Source organism: Enhydra lutris, unplaced genomic scaffold, assembly GCF_002288905.1.
Source record: "Enhydra lutris kenyoni isolate GAN:26980312 unplaced genomic scaffold, ASM228890v2 scaffoldscaffold6, whole genome shotgun sequence".
NCBI classification, from domain to species: domain Eukaryota; kingdom Metazoa; phylum Chordata; class Mammalia; order Carnivora; family Mustelidae; genus Enhydra; species Enhydra lutris.
In genome coordinates, this window is record NW_019154090.1 from 640,254 (window position 1) to 655,668 (window position 15,415).

Genomic DNA, 15,415 nt, shown 5'->3' on the forward strand with positions numbered 1-15,415 from the left:
GGGAAACCCCCCCCCCTCCGCTCCTGTACCAGGCTTCCCTGGGATTGTGTGGACGGACTGTCCTTCCCAGTCCTCTGCTGTTCCTTGTGGGCCAGGGCCTCCTGTTCCATGAGGTCCGTTGGCCCCGTCGTGGGTTCACATGCGGCCGGGCTCCTCAGAGAGTGCCATGCCGCTCCTGGTCTCAGGACCCCCACGCTCTGCCTTTGGAAGCCGCTGAGTCACTCTGGGACACAGGCCTGCTGTCGATGGGCCCCTGCTCGAGCCCTGGCTCCTGTCCTTTCCAGCGGTGTTCGGACACTGCACGCTTTGCACCGTGAGCCTTGTCTGGGTGGGGTTGTGAGCCACTCTCCAGCCGGTCCGACCTCAGGAAGGCTGTGTTGGCCATCATGGGTCAGGAAGCCTGCCCCACCCCCGTGTGTGGGTTCTGGCTGTGTAGTCAGGGGCCAGCTGAGCTGAGCAGGGGAGGTGCTCTTGGAGGGTACTAGCATAGCAGGGCTGGGCAGCCTGTCAGAAACCCACGGATGAGGAGGAGGCGGCCCCATGATGGATGTGCAAGCAGAAAAGAGATTCAGGCCATAAGAACGGTGTATGCAAAGGCCCTGGGGTCAGGAAGCTGGCTTGGGAAGGCTGAGAAATCTGCAGGAGGGTGAGGCGTACTTCCTATGGTCTCGGTGGCGGGTTGGGTGTCCCTGTGAACATGGGGCTTCTGATAGATGAATGGCTAGGGAGAGATGCAGGGATCCTGACCAGCATAGCTCTCAGTCCTGAGAGAGTCCATGGCCAAGGCCTTGTAGGGACTGGCCATCCTGGGGGGGGTCACTGGCCAGTGGGGGGCATCAGGGGGTCTCCTGAGAGACCTTCCTGCCCTGGGTGTTATGAGAGGAAGGGGCATTGGTGTTACAGGCCTGGCTGTGGGATGGCCCTGGGGGCCGGGCGTGGGAGGGGCTGGAATGGGGTGGGGCAGGTCAAGGCTGCTCACGGGGCCTCGAGTGCCGAGCCAGAGGCTGGACCTTCCATGGGGCTGGGGCTTTCTGGGTTGTGGCTCGTCAGGCACGGGCCTCGTATCGATCACTCGTTGAGTGCGAGGCACCGTCCGAGAGCTCACCTGTCACCTCCCCATGGGCTTCGGCTCAGGTCGGGGGCTGGACTGACTGGCCTGGGGGCTCTGGGGGGAGGCCGCACCCACGGGGGAGCCTTGGCTCCAGAAGAGTGTCTCGGGACCGTGGCCTTCTCCTCCCTCCAGCCCCAGCGGGATCCCAGTGATTGTTCACGTCTGGTTCATGCCTGGAGCGGCCATCAGCAGTCCGGGCTCTCCATCACTCCTGGAGATTGGAAGTGGCAGTGGGTCCGGGAGGCAGAGCAGTTTATTAGGGGCGAAATTAGATTCTAGGTCCTAATGGACAAGGCGGGCAAGAGTCTCCCGGGGGCCGGGTGGCAAGTCTGGACAGGAGGTCCCGCTGTGGCCTTGTGCGGGCTGATGCTCGCTCCGCCTGGTCCTGCGGGGCTTCTGGGCCACCAGCCCCCAGGGAGGCACAGATGCACCGTGGCGAGGGGGAGAGGGTCCTCAGGCCCTGAGTGACCACCGTGAGCGGCTCCAGAGCCTCCGTTTTCACGCCTGTAACATGGGCGAGAGCACGTCCTGCCTTCAGTCGTGGCCGGCACATGGTCGCCTCGCTGTGCATGCTAGCCTGAGGGGGGAGGCTTGACGTCAGAGACCCTTCCCCACCTTCGGAGAGCAGCCACCCAGGGCTGGGGGGTGGTGCTGCGCTCAAGCCTTCTCCCGTCCTTGCCGGGTACCGTCAACGTCTGTTTCGTTACGTACGGAAACCAGACTGGAAGCCTCGGCGGTCTCCTGCCTCAGTCTTGGGGGGCAGCGACGGCGTCCAGTGAGGGCCTGGCCTCTGCGCTGGCCCCTCCCTGTTGACCCCAGGAATGATGTCGCAGGGGCTCTGTCCTGTTTTTCCAGAAAGTATGTATTCCGTGCTATCAGATGGAGTGAGGTGTGGGCGGGGGAGATGAAGCAGAGGAGTGTCTCCCTGGGGGTGGGGGCTGCCCCCCCCCGCGTGCGGGGGCAGGCAGAACTTACCGGTGCTCATACGTGCGCACGCCTGCCCGGTGCCCCCCACAACCGGCAGGCGTGGCTACAGGCTGACCACCACGGGGGGCTCGTTGGTGGACCTGAGCCCCTCCACCGCTTTCTGTCCCCGTCCCTTCTGTCAGCACCGGCCTGCTCTGGGCCCGCCCCGCACCAGCGCCCCGTATGTCAGAATCCCAGCAGTCAGGCCCCTGCCGGCCTCTCCGCTCCCCGCTCAGGCTGTGGCTCAAGTCCCTTCTGACTCCGGCTGAGGTCTCTCCTGCCGCAGGGTGAGCACCGCCCGCTCGCTGCGGGCCTGGGCGGGGTGGCTGGCCCCAGGTGGCAGACGACGAGGGGTTGTCCCCAGCTGCTGCTTCTCCGGGTGGCCCCTTTCCTCATGTTGGGGTGAGCTCTGTCTGAGGTCCTTCTCACCCCCCCTCCCCACCCCCGTGCCTCCCATCCTGCCCCCTCCCCCCCAGTCTGGGGCTGGAGACCGGCTGCTTGAGATACTTGTCTCCTTGGCAACCGGGGGATTTCACCATGAGACGCGATCTCAGGCTGTGGCTGCAGGAGGAGAACCACCGGGTCCTGGCACCGGGGATGCCTCCCGCCTCCCTCCTGTCTTCCGCGGCAGCCTGGACAGTTCCCAGGCTGGAGGGCTGAGAAGGGCTGCACAGAGCGCCTACGGGAGGGGCTCCAGCCGCGGGGCCGCAGAGCTGTACCCCGTCCTCACCAGGAGGAAGCGGACCAGCCATCCTGGGCCGGCAGAGCAAAGATGTCTGTCTGAACTTCTCCTCATGAGCCGTGTGGGTCCTCCGGGGCCTGGAGGAGCGGGCACTCTGAGCACACGGTGTGCTCTGAAGGGACCCACGGGGGTGCTGGTGGTGGTCCCTGGGCTCCTTTCCCCACATGTCTCTCGAGGACCGGGAGTGGGCAGAAGGGTCCCTTCTTGCCACAGCCATCAGGAGAAGAGACTGAGGGAAAGGCCATGGGAGGGAAGGCAAGAACAGGCCCCCTTCAGATCCCTGAGCGTCGGCCGGCAGCTCCAGATCTGCCCAGGTCTGCGAGGGGACCCCACCTGCCCTGCAGGAGGATGGCACCTGTGTCCACGCTAGCCCCTCCCCCAGGATCCCAGGGCTGGACCCACTCAGGTGTCTGCATCGCCAAGGACACTGTGCTCGGGTCCTCGAGCAGCTTCCTGAGCTCAGTTCCCCCATGCAAGGGTGGGTGCGAGTGTGGACGACGGCAGGGGGCTGGCGGGGTCCCTGGTCCCCAAGGCGCCTGCAGACAGGAAGGTGCCTGGAAATAAATGTATCCTCTGTTGTTCAGCTTACGTGCATTGGGGGTGGGGGAGGTGATCGCCGTTGGAGGCCTCCTCTCTGGAACGGGGGACCCCGTCCTTGGCCTGGAGAGGTGGCTCGGCCAGCGGGTGGTCGCTCTCCCTGGGGCTCTGCTTGTCCTTGCTGCGGCCTTACGCACTGCCTGCCTCCCCCAGCCCCCTCACGGGTGGGCCGGGCCCACCTCTTCCCAAGCGCGCACCCCGGTGCCTGCGGGGGCCGTCCGTTCTAGAACCTCCGGTGCAGGGCAGCCGCTGCTCAGAGTTGGCTCCGCTCCCCTGGCTGAGAGGGACCTTCCCAGAGTCCACGCTTCCCTGAGGGTGACTCTGCAGCTCCCCATCACGGCCTGCTGGGAAGGCGGCCTGTCCACGGAACATGGCCAGGCCGTTCTGGAACGTTCCAGGGTGCCAGTCAGAGCTGCCCACAGGAAGCTGGGCGCACAAGCCCTGGTCGCCTTGGGACCGGGGCTTTCTCTCCTTCACTTCAGGGGAACGTTTTCTAACAGCGTGGGTCTGTGCGTAGAGGCCGCCCGCTCACACATGGGTGATGGTGGCGTCAGGCTCCCCCTGCCCCATTTTCCCATCTGGTCAGACGTGCCCTCTGCTGGGTCCCAGAACCCGCCGTCTTCTCCATCTCTGGGCCACCCCACGTGCTCTTCCCTTCTCCCCTCTTGGCCCCGCCCATTCCTCTTCACCTTTGTGGACACCTCCTCAGGGAGGCCTGCCAGATTGCATATCTCCCTGGGCTCCCTGCACCTCTGCACCGAGCCAAACCGAGTTGGGTGCCCTTCCTGCCGTGGGTGATATGTTCAGCCCCTGCCATCAACCAGGCCTCCAGGGTCCTGACCCAGAACCTGGCAACCTCCACGTCCCCTGTCCCGGGCAGGTCCTCCCTGCACGGTTGCGACCCCCCCCACTGACTGACTTGGGAGAAGACACCAGCAGGCAGAGGGTTACAAATACATACCTACAGCACATGAGCTATCTGGACGTTTTCTCCAGGGCCCAGTTAATTGAATAAATTGTCTAATGAAAGGAAATTAATTGTGGTTTTGAAATGTGACTGTTTATTCGCTTGTGTCTTATCTGGCTGGCGGGCGCTGGCCTTGCCTTCTCTATCTGCGGGGCGTGCGCCGGGAGCCCCTCCCCAGCCACACTCCCAGGGAGGGTCTTTGGGGTGCATGAGGCAGGGCTGCCCAAGGTGCCCCAGGACAGGGCTGAGGCTCAGAGCTGCTGGGGCAGCCCAGTTAGTGCGCCAGCAGGACACGGGCGGACCCAGCGGGGGCGGGCTGGGTTAGCGTCCAAGCGGCTGGGCTCAGGTCGGACTGCGTAGGGCCCTCCTCCTGCCACCTGGGAGCCTGGTGGTCTTGATTCCTGGGGCGTCCAGGGTGGCGATGACACCCGGGAGGGGCGTGGTGTGTGGACCCCTGTCTGGCTCCCCACACCATGTGCTTTGTGCCCCGGCCCCTGGCCTCAGGCACTCTGCTCCCTCAGACCCCAGGCTCACACTGTCCCCTTCAGCTGGACACCCTGGCTGCTGTGTTGGACGGGGCCTTGGCCTCTGCGTTAGCCGCACGGTGTCTCCCGGCACCACTTACTGGGAACTGCGGGTCCTCTCTGCCCCTGCCATGCACAGCCAGGACCCAGATCTGGCGGCCAAGGCCCTGAGCGGGTGTTCATGAAGGACCGTGCTAACTGGAAGACGGGCGTGTTCTGTTTGTGAGCCTAGAAAGGGACAAGCATATGCAAGGCAGGGGACCCAGACTGACTGAGGGACGTCCACGGGGCAGCCAGTGTCCCTCTCAGCATTCTGGGGACCTTCCCACAGCCCAGGGCTGTTGACGCGGGAGTGTGGCAGGCGTGGTGGTACGCAGTCCCTGGGGGGCGTTGCAGGCGTGGGTGCGGGGCTCTGACCCCCGTGCCCTGTCTGTGCCACCGCTGACCGCCCTTGCCTCGGCCCCAGGTTCCTGCTGGTCTTCTCCTGCCTCGTGCTGTCGGTCTTCTCCACCATCAAGGAGTACGAGAAGAGCTCGGAGGGAGCACTCTACATCTTGGTGAGCCTTTGGCGGGACGTCCAGCTGCGGAGGGGTGGTCGGCGCTCTGTCCCCCAGCCCCTTGTCTCTGATCCCTCCAGACCTGCTCTGTATGAGCCTGGCCCCTTCCCAGAGCCCCCCCCCCCCCGCAATGTTCCCTGATCTCTGGTCTCCAGCCTGGTGGACGTAGGCCCGTCCAGCCTCCCCTCTGCATTAGTGAGCGACCTTGCAGTGCCCACCGCCCCCGGGGTCATAGTGCCCCCACCTGCTTCTCCCCTAACAGACGGTCCACCCTGCTGCCCCTCCCTGTGTCCCCACGGCCTCTGACAGCCCACCCCACCCCGTTCCCACGTGCTCGCTAGAGCCTGAGGGCCCAGGTGCCCCCTTCCCGGGATGGTGGGGAGTTCCCCACGATGGGGGCGCAGGGCGGGGGCACTGGGGGCTGAGGAGCTGACAGCCCCTGACAGGCAGGGGCGGGCACCATGGCAACCGTAGTGTAATGTCTTTGTTGCTGCTGGTGATGGAAGGAGGCTGATCAAGGTCCAGAGTGAACCTCAGAGGAGCCTGCCCTCCCCCACCCACCCTTGGCTCTGGCCTGGGGGCCACCGGCCTCAGGGAGGCCACGCCCCCTTGCAGTTACCTGGGACCCTTCCTCAGCTTTGCTTTCCCTGCTCCCCCCCGTCACCCCCACTAACACCGACTCACACTGGACGGGAGCTTCCCACACTAACACCGGCCGGCTCGGTCCCAGCCCTGACCCCGGCCTGGGCGTGGCTCAGCCTGGCCTCTCCTGCAGGAAATCGTGACCATCGTGGTTTTCGGTGTGGAGTACTTTGTGCGGATCTGGGCGGCGGGCTGCTGCTGCCGGTACCGCGGCTGGAGGGGGCGGCTCAAGTTCGCCCGGAAGCCCTTCTGTGTGATAGGTGAGACCGGCGGGGTGCAGGTGGGCTGCCAGCCCCAAGACAGACGGGGGTGTGTGCTGGCCCCGAGGCAGGCCGAGACTGCTGACTGGCCGCTTCCAGGAGTGGCTCCCACCTGCCTCTTGGTGCCCGCGCCATGGCGAACGCGGTGGAGAGGCAGGAGGAAGGCAGAGCCGTGGGGACAGCTGCTGCCCAGGGCAGGGCCAGGCAGGGTGGACCGTCATGCGGCCCCCTTCCTGGCCCTTTGCATGTGGCTCCTGTCCATCTGTCCATCATCCTGGGGGCCCCCTCGCCTGCTGCCGGAACTGGCGGTGCAGGGGGCCAGCCCTGCCTCGAGCCCCGCCGTCTCCCGCAGACATCATGGTGCTCATCGCCTCCATCGCTGTGCTGGCCGCTGGGTCCCAGGGCAACGTGTTCGCCACGTCGGCGCTCCGCAGCCTGCGCTTCCTGCAGATCCTGCGCATGATCCGCATGGACCGGCGTGGCGGCACCTGGAAGCTGCTGGGCTCCGTGGTCTACGCCCACAGCAAGGTGAGCCACGCCCCCACACCCTGCTGCAGAGGCCCTGGGGTCCCAGCACACAGGACCCATCCCATCCCCTTCCCGGGCATCTTCCCATGGGTTGTGCTGTCCCGGGAGGTTCTGTCCGGGGCGGCTGGTCCGTGGCGCGCTGTGTGGGGGGGGCATGGGGCCGGTACTACCCAGGCACGGGACCCCGGAGGCAGGGGGTCAACGTGGCTGTGTCAGGAGCCTGCAGCCCCACCCCCCAGGAGGAGCCCGGCAGCCCTTCCTGTCTGAGCCCGGAGCTGGGGGGTTGGTGGGCAGGCCAGGGCCGGGGTCGGTCCCTGGACATGCTGAGGTGCTGAGGACCCCCCGGCTGGTCCAGGAGCCTCCTCCATGCTCAGGGTGGTCATCCCAGGGCTGCAGCCTGAATGAATGCCTCAGACTGCTGGGGGAGTGCCCCAAGCCTGGGGGACGGGGCATGCTGGCCTGTGCATGGGAGGCACCCAGGTCCAGGGACCACCCAGCCCTGGGACTGTGAAACTGGACGCCCTGCTCCCCAGCCCCGTGCCCAGGGCCAGGGCCACACGGCCCAGCAAATGCTGGGGGCTCTGTGGGTCACGGAGCCCATAGCATGCCTGCCCAGGGTGGGGGACCCTCAATGCTGCTAGGGTTGGGCCAGGCCAGACACTGCCTGCTGGGGCTGGGCAGCCGTGATGTGGACCCTTCTTCCAGGAGCTGGTGACGGCTTGGTACATCGGTTTTCTGTGCCTCATCCTGGCCTCCTTCCTGGTTTACTTGGCGGAGAAGGGGGAGAACGATCACTTTGACACTTACGCTGATGCCCTGTGGTGGGGCCTGGTGAGTCCTGGCTGCTGGGTTCCTCATCCTTCCCTGGAGGTGCCCCCGCCCCCTGCCCCCACTCCAGGAGACAGGAGGACTCTCGGCAGGAGGTGCTCCTCTGGGGCCACCTGCTGGCCAGTCAAAAGAAGGGTGCCCAGACTGGGCGGCAGGGCGTGTGCGTGGCTGGCGTGCAGGTGGACGGAGGCCACCGCCGTCTCCCGAAGACATCATGGTGTTCATCGCCTCCATCGCTGTGCTGGCCGCCGGGGAGCCTGTGCCCAGCTCTGGCCAGTCACTGACCTTCCTGTTTTCTCGGCCCTCGGTGTGTGAGAACTCTCAGCTGGAGGAGAGGAGGGGGCAGTAGGGACAGGAGACTTTGAAAAGGGGACACTGGGGCCTGTGGCTCTCCTGGGCTCCACCTTCCAGGCTGCCCCATCCAGGGGAGGTCCGGAGCCCTTGGCGCGGCCACCCGACTCCCAGATCCCTGGAGGGTCCTCTCCTGTCATCTGCTTCTTCCTGGGCCACCCTGGGTGGGGACGGCCCCGTGTCTGTGCCTTGTGGGGATAAGGCCGTGCCCTGTGGGCTTCATCCCCATTAGCTGGATGGAACTCGGCCTGGCCCTCACCCCGGCCCATGTCCACAGAGGTCCCTGGCAGGGCGCAGGAGGGCCCCTCCTTCGCGGGGCTCTTCCCGAGGGAGCGGAGTGCTTGGCCTGGGGGCGCGTGGAGGGTCGCATGGGTCCGCTGTCTCCCAGGACTCCAGACCCCCTTCCACAGATGCTGGTTGTGTGGCCTCTAGCGGATAATTCAGATCTAATGGGGAGAAGGAATGTGCAGCTTTTCCTCACATTTAAGTGAGAATGCAATTCATCTGTAATTCTTTTATTGATCGCCGGGAGGCCTGGAGTCTGTGTCCTCTGATCCAGCCATGTGGGAAGCACGGGCCCTGGGCCAGTGGCTGGTGACGCAGCACATCTTGCCCCCAGGCCCCATTCTTGGACCCGTCTTCCCATCTCTGAGAACCGGAACTCTTATTTAAGGGTTTTACCGAAGCCGTGTCTGCATACGTGCCCTCGTGACGCTCGGATAGCGTGCAGGTGCGGCGGTGAGTGTGCCCGCCCTCCCGACCCGGGGGCAGAGGCGGCAACTCCTGCGGCCTTTCTCGGGGGTTTACCTCCAGATTCCAAGTAACATGCTTACACTGCTCTTGCCCGATGGAAGCTTCATACCTTAGTGACCCACTTGGAGGACCTTAGCTGTCCTCATCATTCTAGGGAGAGGTCCTATCTCTATCTGAGAGCCACCTTCCTTCTGCTCTTCAGGCCTGCAGGGCTGGGGGTCCCTGGCTAGCGTCCCCGCACCTGCGTGCCTCCCAAGCCCACCCCGCCGCTCCCCTCGAGTCTCCCCTCACTCTGGAGGAGCAGGCCGGTGGCTCTGAGACCTCGTGTCTATGGGTGTCCCACTGCCACACACCCAGCTGCTGGGAGCCACTGAGGGCGGTGCCTCTCCCTCTGGGCACTTTGGGGCCCGTCTCCCGCGTGCTTCCGATGGGCCGCGGCGGGGGGTCCTCCTGCGCACCCATTTTCATCACCTGGACCCCGAGCCGGCCTGCCCACCTGTCTGGGCCGACGCTACCTGCACGGACCTCAGGACCTTGGGGTGTGTCTGTCTGGTTCTTCTCAGTCTCCTCGTGTGTTTGTCCGGCTCCTAGGAGACGAGCCCTGCCGTTCGTCTCAGCCGGCTTCCTGTGAACTTCATTTTCAAAACGACTTTGTTTTATGGATAAGATTTCTTGTCTCTGTGAGAGGATCTTGATGTCTTTGAGGTCTTCTGTCCCCTGGAGGGCTTTCTGCAACGCTTGGGTTCACCCGTACTATTGCCCTTTTCATGGAGCCTGTCCCCCTGCCTGCCCCTGCCCCTCCGGCCTGGCCCCCTCTGGTCTGTCCCTCTGCTGGCCTGTCCCCCTGCTGGCCGTCCCCCTTCAGTCTATCCCCCGGCTTGCCCGTCCCCCTGTCTGCCCATCCCCTGCCGGCCATCCCCCTCCGGCTCATCCACGGGCTGGTCTGTCCCTCACTCCTGCCCTGGAGTGGAGGAGGGGCTCACCGTGGCTGGGGTCCAGAGGCATCTCCTTTCTGCTGGGGTCTCTCACCCAGACTCCCGTCCTGTCTCCTGGCCCCGAGCCCCATCCTCTGGGTCCTGCTCCCGCCCTTGTGTCTCCTCTCCACAACCTCAGCGGTTGCCCAGTAGAATTTTGGGGGGAAATGGTGGTTTGAAGTGCCTTTTGTCTTTAAAATATGCATATTTATACTGAAAACCTTGGTAATCCCGCACTTAGTGAAGTTTTGACCAGGGAGGTTTTAAAGGTGAGGAGTGGGTCCCCTTATGGCCCTTGCCCACTCCTGGCTGCCCTTTCTCACTACCGGTCCACTACTTTCCAGAACTTTCTACACAGGCCTGAATGGGGATGATGTCCCTCTTCTCACTGTATGTACGCAGGCCCAGAAGTCCCTGCCCGGGGGACCATGATTCATCCAGTGCTGTTTTCCAGACTCCACGGTGGGCTTTAGGTGGGCTCCGTGCCCCGGAGTCCGGGGGACAGCCCCAGGGGCTGCTGGTGGGTGCTGAGGGATGCCCCATCAGCAGAACTGGTGGGGGCCACCTGGATCTCACCCTGTGGGCAGCGGGCCTCCTGTGTGCCTGAGGGCCTTGTGCGTGGGTATAGCCCTCCCCGCTGCACACCAGGGAGCCGGTCCTGCCTCCCATCCTGCTGGGGCAGCTCACGTGCCCCACACCTCTGGGGGGCCCTTCCCAAACTTCCGGCCTCTGCTTCTAAGTCACCTTCCAAAGGCCCCGTTGCACAAAGGTCCCATCCTGTCTCTGTCCTCTGCCCCCCGGGGCTCCTGCTCGGCACCACCCCTGTCCAGCTGCTGGTTCTTCCTGGGCTTTCTGACCGCCGCCCCTGCCATGAGCCCAGAGCTGCCACCTGCCACCCCCCACCCCCGTGGGAAGCCGCTCGGCCTCCTTGCTTGGTGGCTCCTCCGGCTCTGACAGGTGTGGAGTGGGAAGAGAGGCTCCTGGGGACCCCACAGCCCACCCTGGAATGTGGAGAAAGAGGAGGGATCTGGAGAGTTTGCGGCTATCGCAGGGATGAAGGGCGGCAGTGTGGGCCCCGGCCTCACTGGGTCTCGTGTGGTTGATGTGGGCGGGGTGGCCTGTGTGTCTGTCCAGCGTGTCCTGAGGGCGGGCCTTTGTGTAAGACTCCTGGGGGCTAGGAAGAGCGTCCAGGTCAGGATTATGGCCTCCACAGTGGTCACGGCCAGGCCTGGCCGACTGACTGTCCTTCCTTTCCACAGATCACCCTGACGACCATTGGTTATGGAGACAAGTACCCCCAGACCTGGAACGGGAGGCTCCTGGCCGCGACCTTCACCCTCATTGGCGTCTCCTTCTTCGCTCTTCCCGCGGTAAGTCCTGCTGCCCCTTCCTGCCTTTGGTGGGGGCCACGTGCAGGCCCAGGCTCCTGTCCACTTGGGGTCCATGGGACGGGGCACAGCTCCCAGCAAGGTCCCCAGCACTGCGGGAGCTCAAGGCGGCAGGTCTGGTGCAAAGAGGTGCCCTTCGCCCTTTCAGGGCTGCCCTGGCCGGGGGCTGGTGGGAGCGCTCTGTCCTCGAGCTGTGGCCTCTGTCACTCTGTGGCCTCTCAGCCTTACAGGACTGGCCAGTAGGCCCCTGTGACCAAGAGCAGTGCTTTGCGGTGCACAGATCCCTTGTCAAGTCTCTAGGCAACCTCACAGAGGGGACGAGGGCTCTGTTAACCGTCAGCCATGGCTGGGCAGGACAGAGGGCAGCTGGCGGGGGACCCTGCTCTCCCCCAGGAGCCTGGGCCTGCTCTCCCGTCAGGGCCCACCGTCAGGAAGGAGGACGATCTCTGGGCCCAGGTGGGTTCCAGGGGCACATCGTCATGCACATGCAAGCCAGAGGTTTCCTTGACCCTAAATTCGAGTGTTCTCCCCCAGCTTGGTCCCCAGGTGGTTAGGGATGGAGGTGGTGGTGGGGCCGAGACTGTGCGCGCCCCCAGCGTGTATGGGCTGGGGCGGGAGTGGGTGCTTCGGCCCCAGCCACATGGTCTGACACTGAGGGTTCACAGGGCATTCTGGGGTCTGGCTTTGCTCTGAAAGTTCAAGAGCAACATCGGCAGAAGCACTTTGAGAAGAGGCGGAACCCTGCAGCGGGCCTGATCCAGGTGAGTCCCCGCGCCCCCGGCCTCCCCCGCACGGACAGGCCGCAGCCCTTTGCAGGAGCACACCGAGCGTGGAAGTCAGGGCCACGTGTTGGGGACCAGCGCAGACACCGCAGTCCTGTAGTCGTGACAACATGGGCGGTGGCTGTTGTCTTGCGTGGGCCGCGGGCCTCTGGGGGGCAGGTGTGCTGGCTCGTCCACGCTGCACGGAGACCCCGCTCGGCGAGTCGTGCTGCCTTTCCCACTCCTGGGGGCTCAGATCCCCTTGGGTCCAGCCATGCTTCCTGAGTGGGACCCCCAAGCAGCAGGTTGCCCAAGGGGTCCCTCTCCAAAGCCGGGGAGCCGGTGGACGTGGCCTTGCCCTCCCGGGTCTTTCCTTTTTAAAGATGGGGACTGCCCTGGGGGTATCTTACCTCTCAGTTCTCAGGAACTGGATTAGACCCTTACGTCAGCCAGGGCAGTGTGCCTGAAGGCGGCTGCTGGGAGCATGTGCTCTAAACGCCCTTGTCTAGCACCCCTGCCCCTGGCCCCAGGACGTTCCTGGTATGGCTGCTGGCGTCGGGGAGGGGCAGGGGTGCCTCGTTCTGGAAGTGTGGTGGTTTGCTTTGGGCTCTGATGGCCCCCGGAAAGGTCAGCTCAGGACTTCACCTGGACATTGTCTCAGGGCTGGAATGGCCCCTGGACACATGGACATCGGTAGGTCACCAGTGGACAAATTTCAAAGGAGTAGTGGCATACGTTTGACGTAGAACTCATCTTCTGTTTCTTTACGTGGTTTAAAAGATGAATGTGTGAGACAGCAGTCACAGAGCCGCATTCTGGCTCACAGGGCATCAGATGTGATCTCTAACGGTGACAGCACGGGGCGGGGGTGGCCAGGGGCTTGGGGAGCAGGGTTTGTGCATTGTTGCGGAAAAGCGGGCCTGCATTTAGACTAGACGACTGTGGGCATGAGACACCAGCCTCATCCACAGGGTGACCATTCAGAAAATAGCTTTTATTAAAACTTCAGGAGAGGGCAAGAGAAGGGAGTCCAAGTAAAACACCAGATGATGTAAAAATGTAAAAAAAACCAAAAAACAAAAAACACCAGATGATGTAAAAATGTAAAAAAAAACAACACCAGATGATGTAAAACAGCCTAGCCCAAAGGACGGCAGGGTGGGGGGCCCAGAAGCTCATGCAGCAGGAGGCCCGTCTGTAACCACGTTACATGGACATGGATTGAGCTCTCCCGGTTGAAGAGCGGTGGGGGGTGGTGGGCAGAAAAGGTTTAAAATCTGCCCAGCTGTATGCTGTCTGTTGGAGACTTACCCCAGGCCCGGGGACAGTGACGGGCTGAACATACAAGAAAGGAGAGAGATATTCCCTGGGAACCCTGACCTCCAGAGGGCCAGGGTGTACACTGAGTCCAATCCTGTGACAGGAGCCAAAGAAGGTCGGGACACGTTGACAGAAATCAGTCCACAAGGAACAGAGACTATCACGTGCACACTAACGCAGAACCCCAAGTACATGCAGCAGAAACGGACAGAATTGTAGAGCAAAATAGACGTTTGTGTGGTAAGAGCTGGAGACGTGGACGCCCCAGCTTATCCTGGATGGAAGAGCCTGGGACACAGAAGACCTGGGCCCAGGAGCTGGCCGGACCTGCAGATGCCCTGGGACAGCCCAGTGCGCTCCTGCCTGGAGCACAGGGAACATTCCCCAGGACGACCGTATCTGGGGCCACAAAACAAGTCTCAAACGATGGTATTGTAAACATCCAACAGGAAAGAACGGTCTCTTCCACAAATGACGTTGGGACGACCAAACATCCAATTTTAAAAGAATAATGTTTGACTCTTATACCGAATTAACTGAAAATGGGTCAAGAACCAAATTATAAGAGCTAAAACTATGAAGTTCTTAGAAGAAAACAGGAGTGAATTTCCATGGCTTTGGTTTCTTAGGATACCTAAAGCACAAGCAAAAGAGAAAAAAAAAACACATGGGATTTTATCAAAATTGAAAAGTTTTGTGCTTCAAGGGACACTATAAAGAAAACGAAGAGTTAACCCACAGAATAGGAGAAAATGTTTGCGTGTATTTCGGAGAAGAGTCTACTATCTAGAACATAAGGAACTTCCACAACTCAGGAACAAAAAGACAAATAAAGTAATTTGGAAATGAATTTGAGCAGACATTTCTCCCGAGGAGACACAGGGAAGGCTAATAAGCACGTGAGAAATGCTCCCCATCATTCGTCATCAGGGAAACGCAAACCAGAACCCACGAGAGCTGTCCTCACACCCACGGCGCTGAGGTGGGAAAGCCGGGGAGAGGTGGATGTGGAGAAACTGGAGCCGGGGTACCTGGGTCCTCAGGGGTCCGCACTGCCTGAGGACCCGGCAGTGCCCCCATGTACATACATATCCCAAAGACCTGAAAACTGGGGTTCAACCGAAATCTTCCCCAGGACATTTGCCGCGGCGCTCCTTGCAGTAGGACAACCCGCGCCTCCTGCGGAAGAACCAGTTGCAGCGTTTGCGAACGAGGGGTCGTTATTCGAACCTGGAAAGAACGGACGGGCCTTGCCAACGTCGTGATAAAAGCTGGTCACCAAAGGCCGGGTGTGGTGTGGTCGTGCTGAGGGGACATCGGGAGCAGAGGGCGGACGCAGGTGGACGCCCCGGGCCGGCGGGCGTGGGACTCCCCGGGACCAGCTGTGACGGTGGTTGGGCGGCGGCCGTGTAAGCGCACCTGTTGCCCCGAGTCGCAGACTTTGAAATGGCGCATCTCTGTGTGTTTCACCACGATGAGAACTGAAAACCGGCGGGAGCGGAAGCTCTGGCCAGATGAGGACACCCTGGGGCCCAGCCAGGGCTGCACTCAGGCCCCTCTCCCTCACTGAGCGCCCAGGTCGTGGCTCCCGGGAGGAGCGAGGTGTCGGGGGAGGAGCAAGGTGAGAGGATTGAGGCACGTGTCCCTGCTCTGCCCCTGGCCCGGGCTTCTGGGGTCACCCATGTGTACACCCAGCGTGAGGTCCACCTGTGGGCTGGGAGCGCAGGAGTGGCCGCCAGCGGCAGGTGAAGCGGGTCCCGGAAGGCTCCGCGCAGGCGTGTGCGCCGTACAGAGCGTCCCCTGAGGCTGGCAGGGGCTGGGCACCCAGGGAGGTGTCTGACCCTCACCCCTTTCCTCTGCAGTCGGCCTGGAGGTTCTACGCCACCAACCTGTCCCGCACGGACCTCCACTCCACGTGGCAGTATTACGAGCGCACGGTGACTGTGCCCATGTACAGGTACCCGCCGCCGCCGCCACCCCATGCACTGCTTCGCCTAGGGTTCATTTTGTTTGTTCTGAAACCCCATCTTTTGGTTGTTCATGATTTTCATTGATTTTTCTTTTTTTTTTTTTAAACAATGTGTGTACTTTTCAAGGAGTTCTGTGTGTGATTTATTTCGCAGCATTAATTTTGTTCTTTGTTTTG

General features: G+C 62.6%; 1 protein-coding gene across 11 annotated transcripts in view; it reads left to right on the top strand.

The window, feature by feature from the left end:
- LOC111141924 (potassium voltage-gated channel subfamily Q member 2) overlaps positions 1–15,415 on the top strand; it is a 50,720-nt gene that overhangs the window by 10,031 nt on the left and 25,274 nt on the right. For all 11 annotated transcript variants that reach the window (XM_022494783.1, XM_022494781.1, XM_022494786.1 and 8 more), the window contains exons 2-8: positions 5,374–5,464; positions 6,240–6,366; positions 6,719–6,894; positions 7,600–7,725; positions 11,060–11,170; positions 11,854–11,949; positions 15,132–15,226. In XM_022494783.1, coding sequence (XP_022350491.1) covers positions 5,374–5,464; positions 6,240–6,366; positions 6,719–6,894; positions 7,600–7,725; positions 11,060–11,170; positions 11,854–11,949; positions 15,132–15,226 — 822 coding nt within the window. The remainder of the gene's footprint in view (positions 1–5,373; positions 5,465–6,239; positions 6,367–6,718; positions 6,895–7,599; positions 7,726–11,059; positions 11,171–11,853; positions 11,950–15,131; positions 15,227–15,415) is intronic.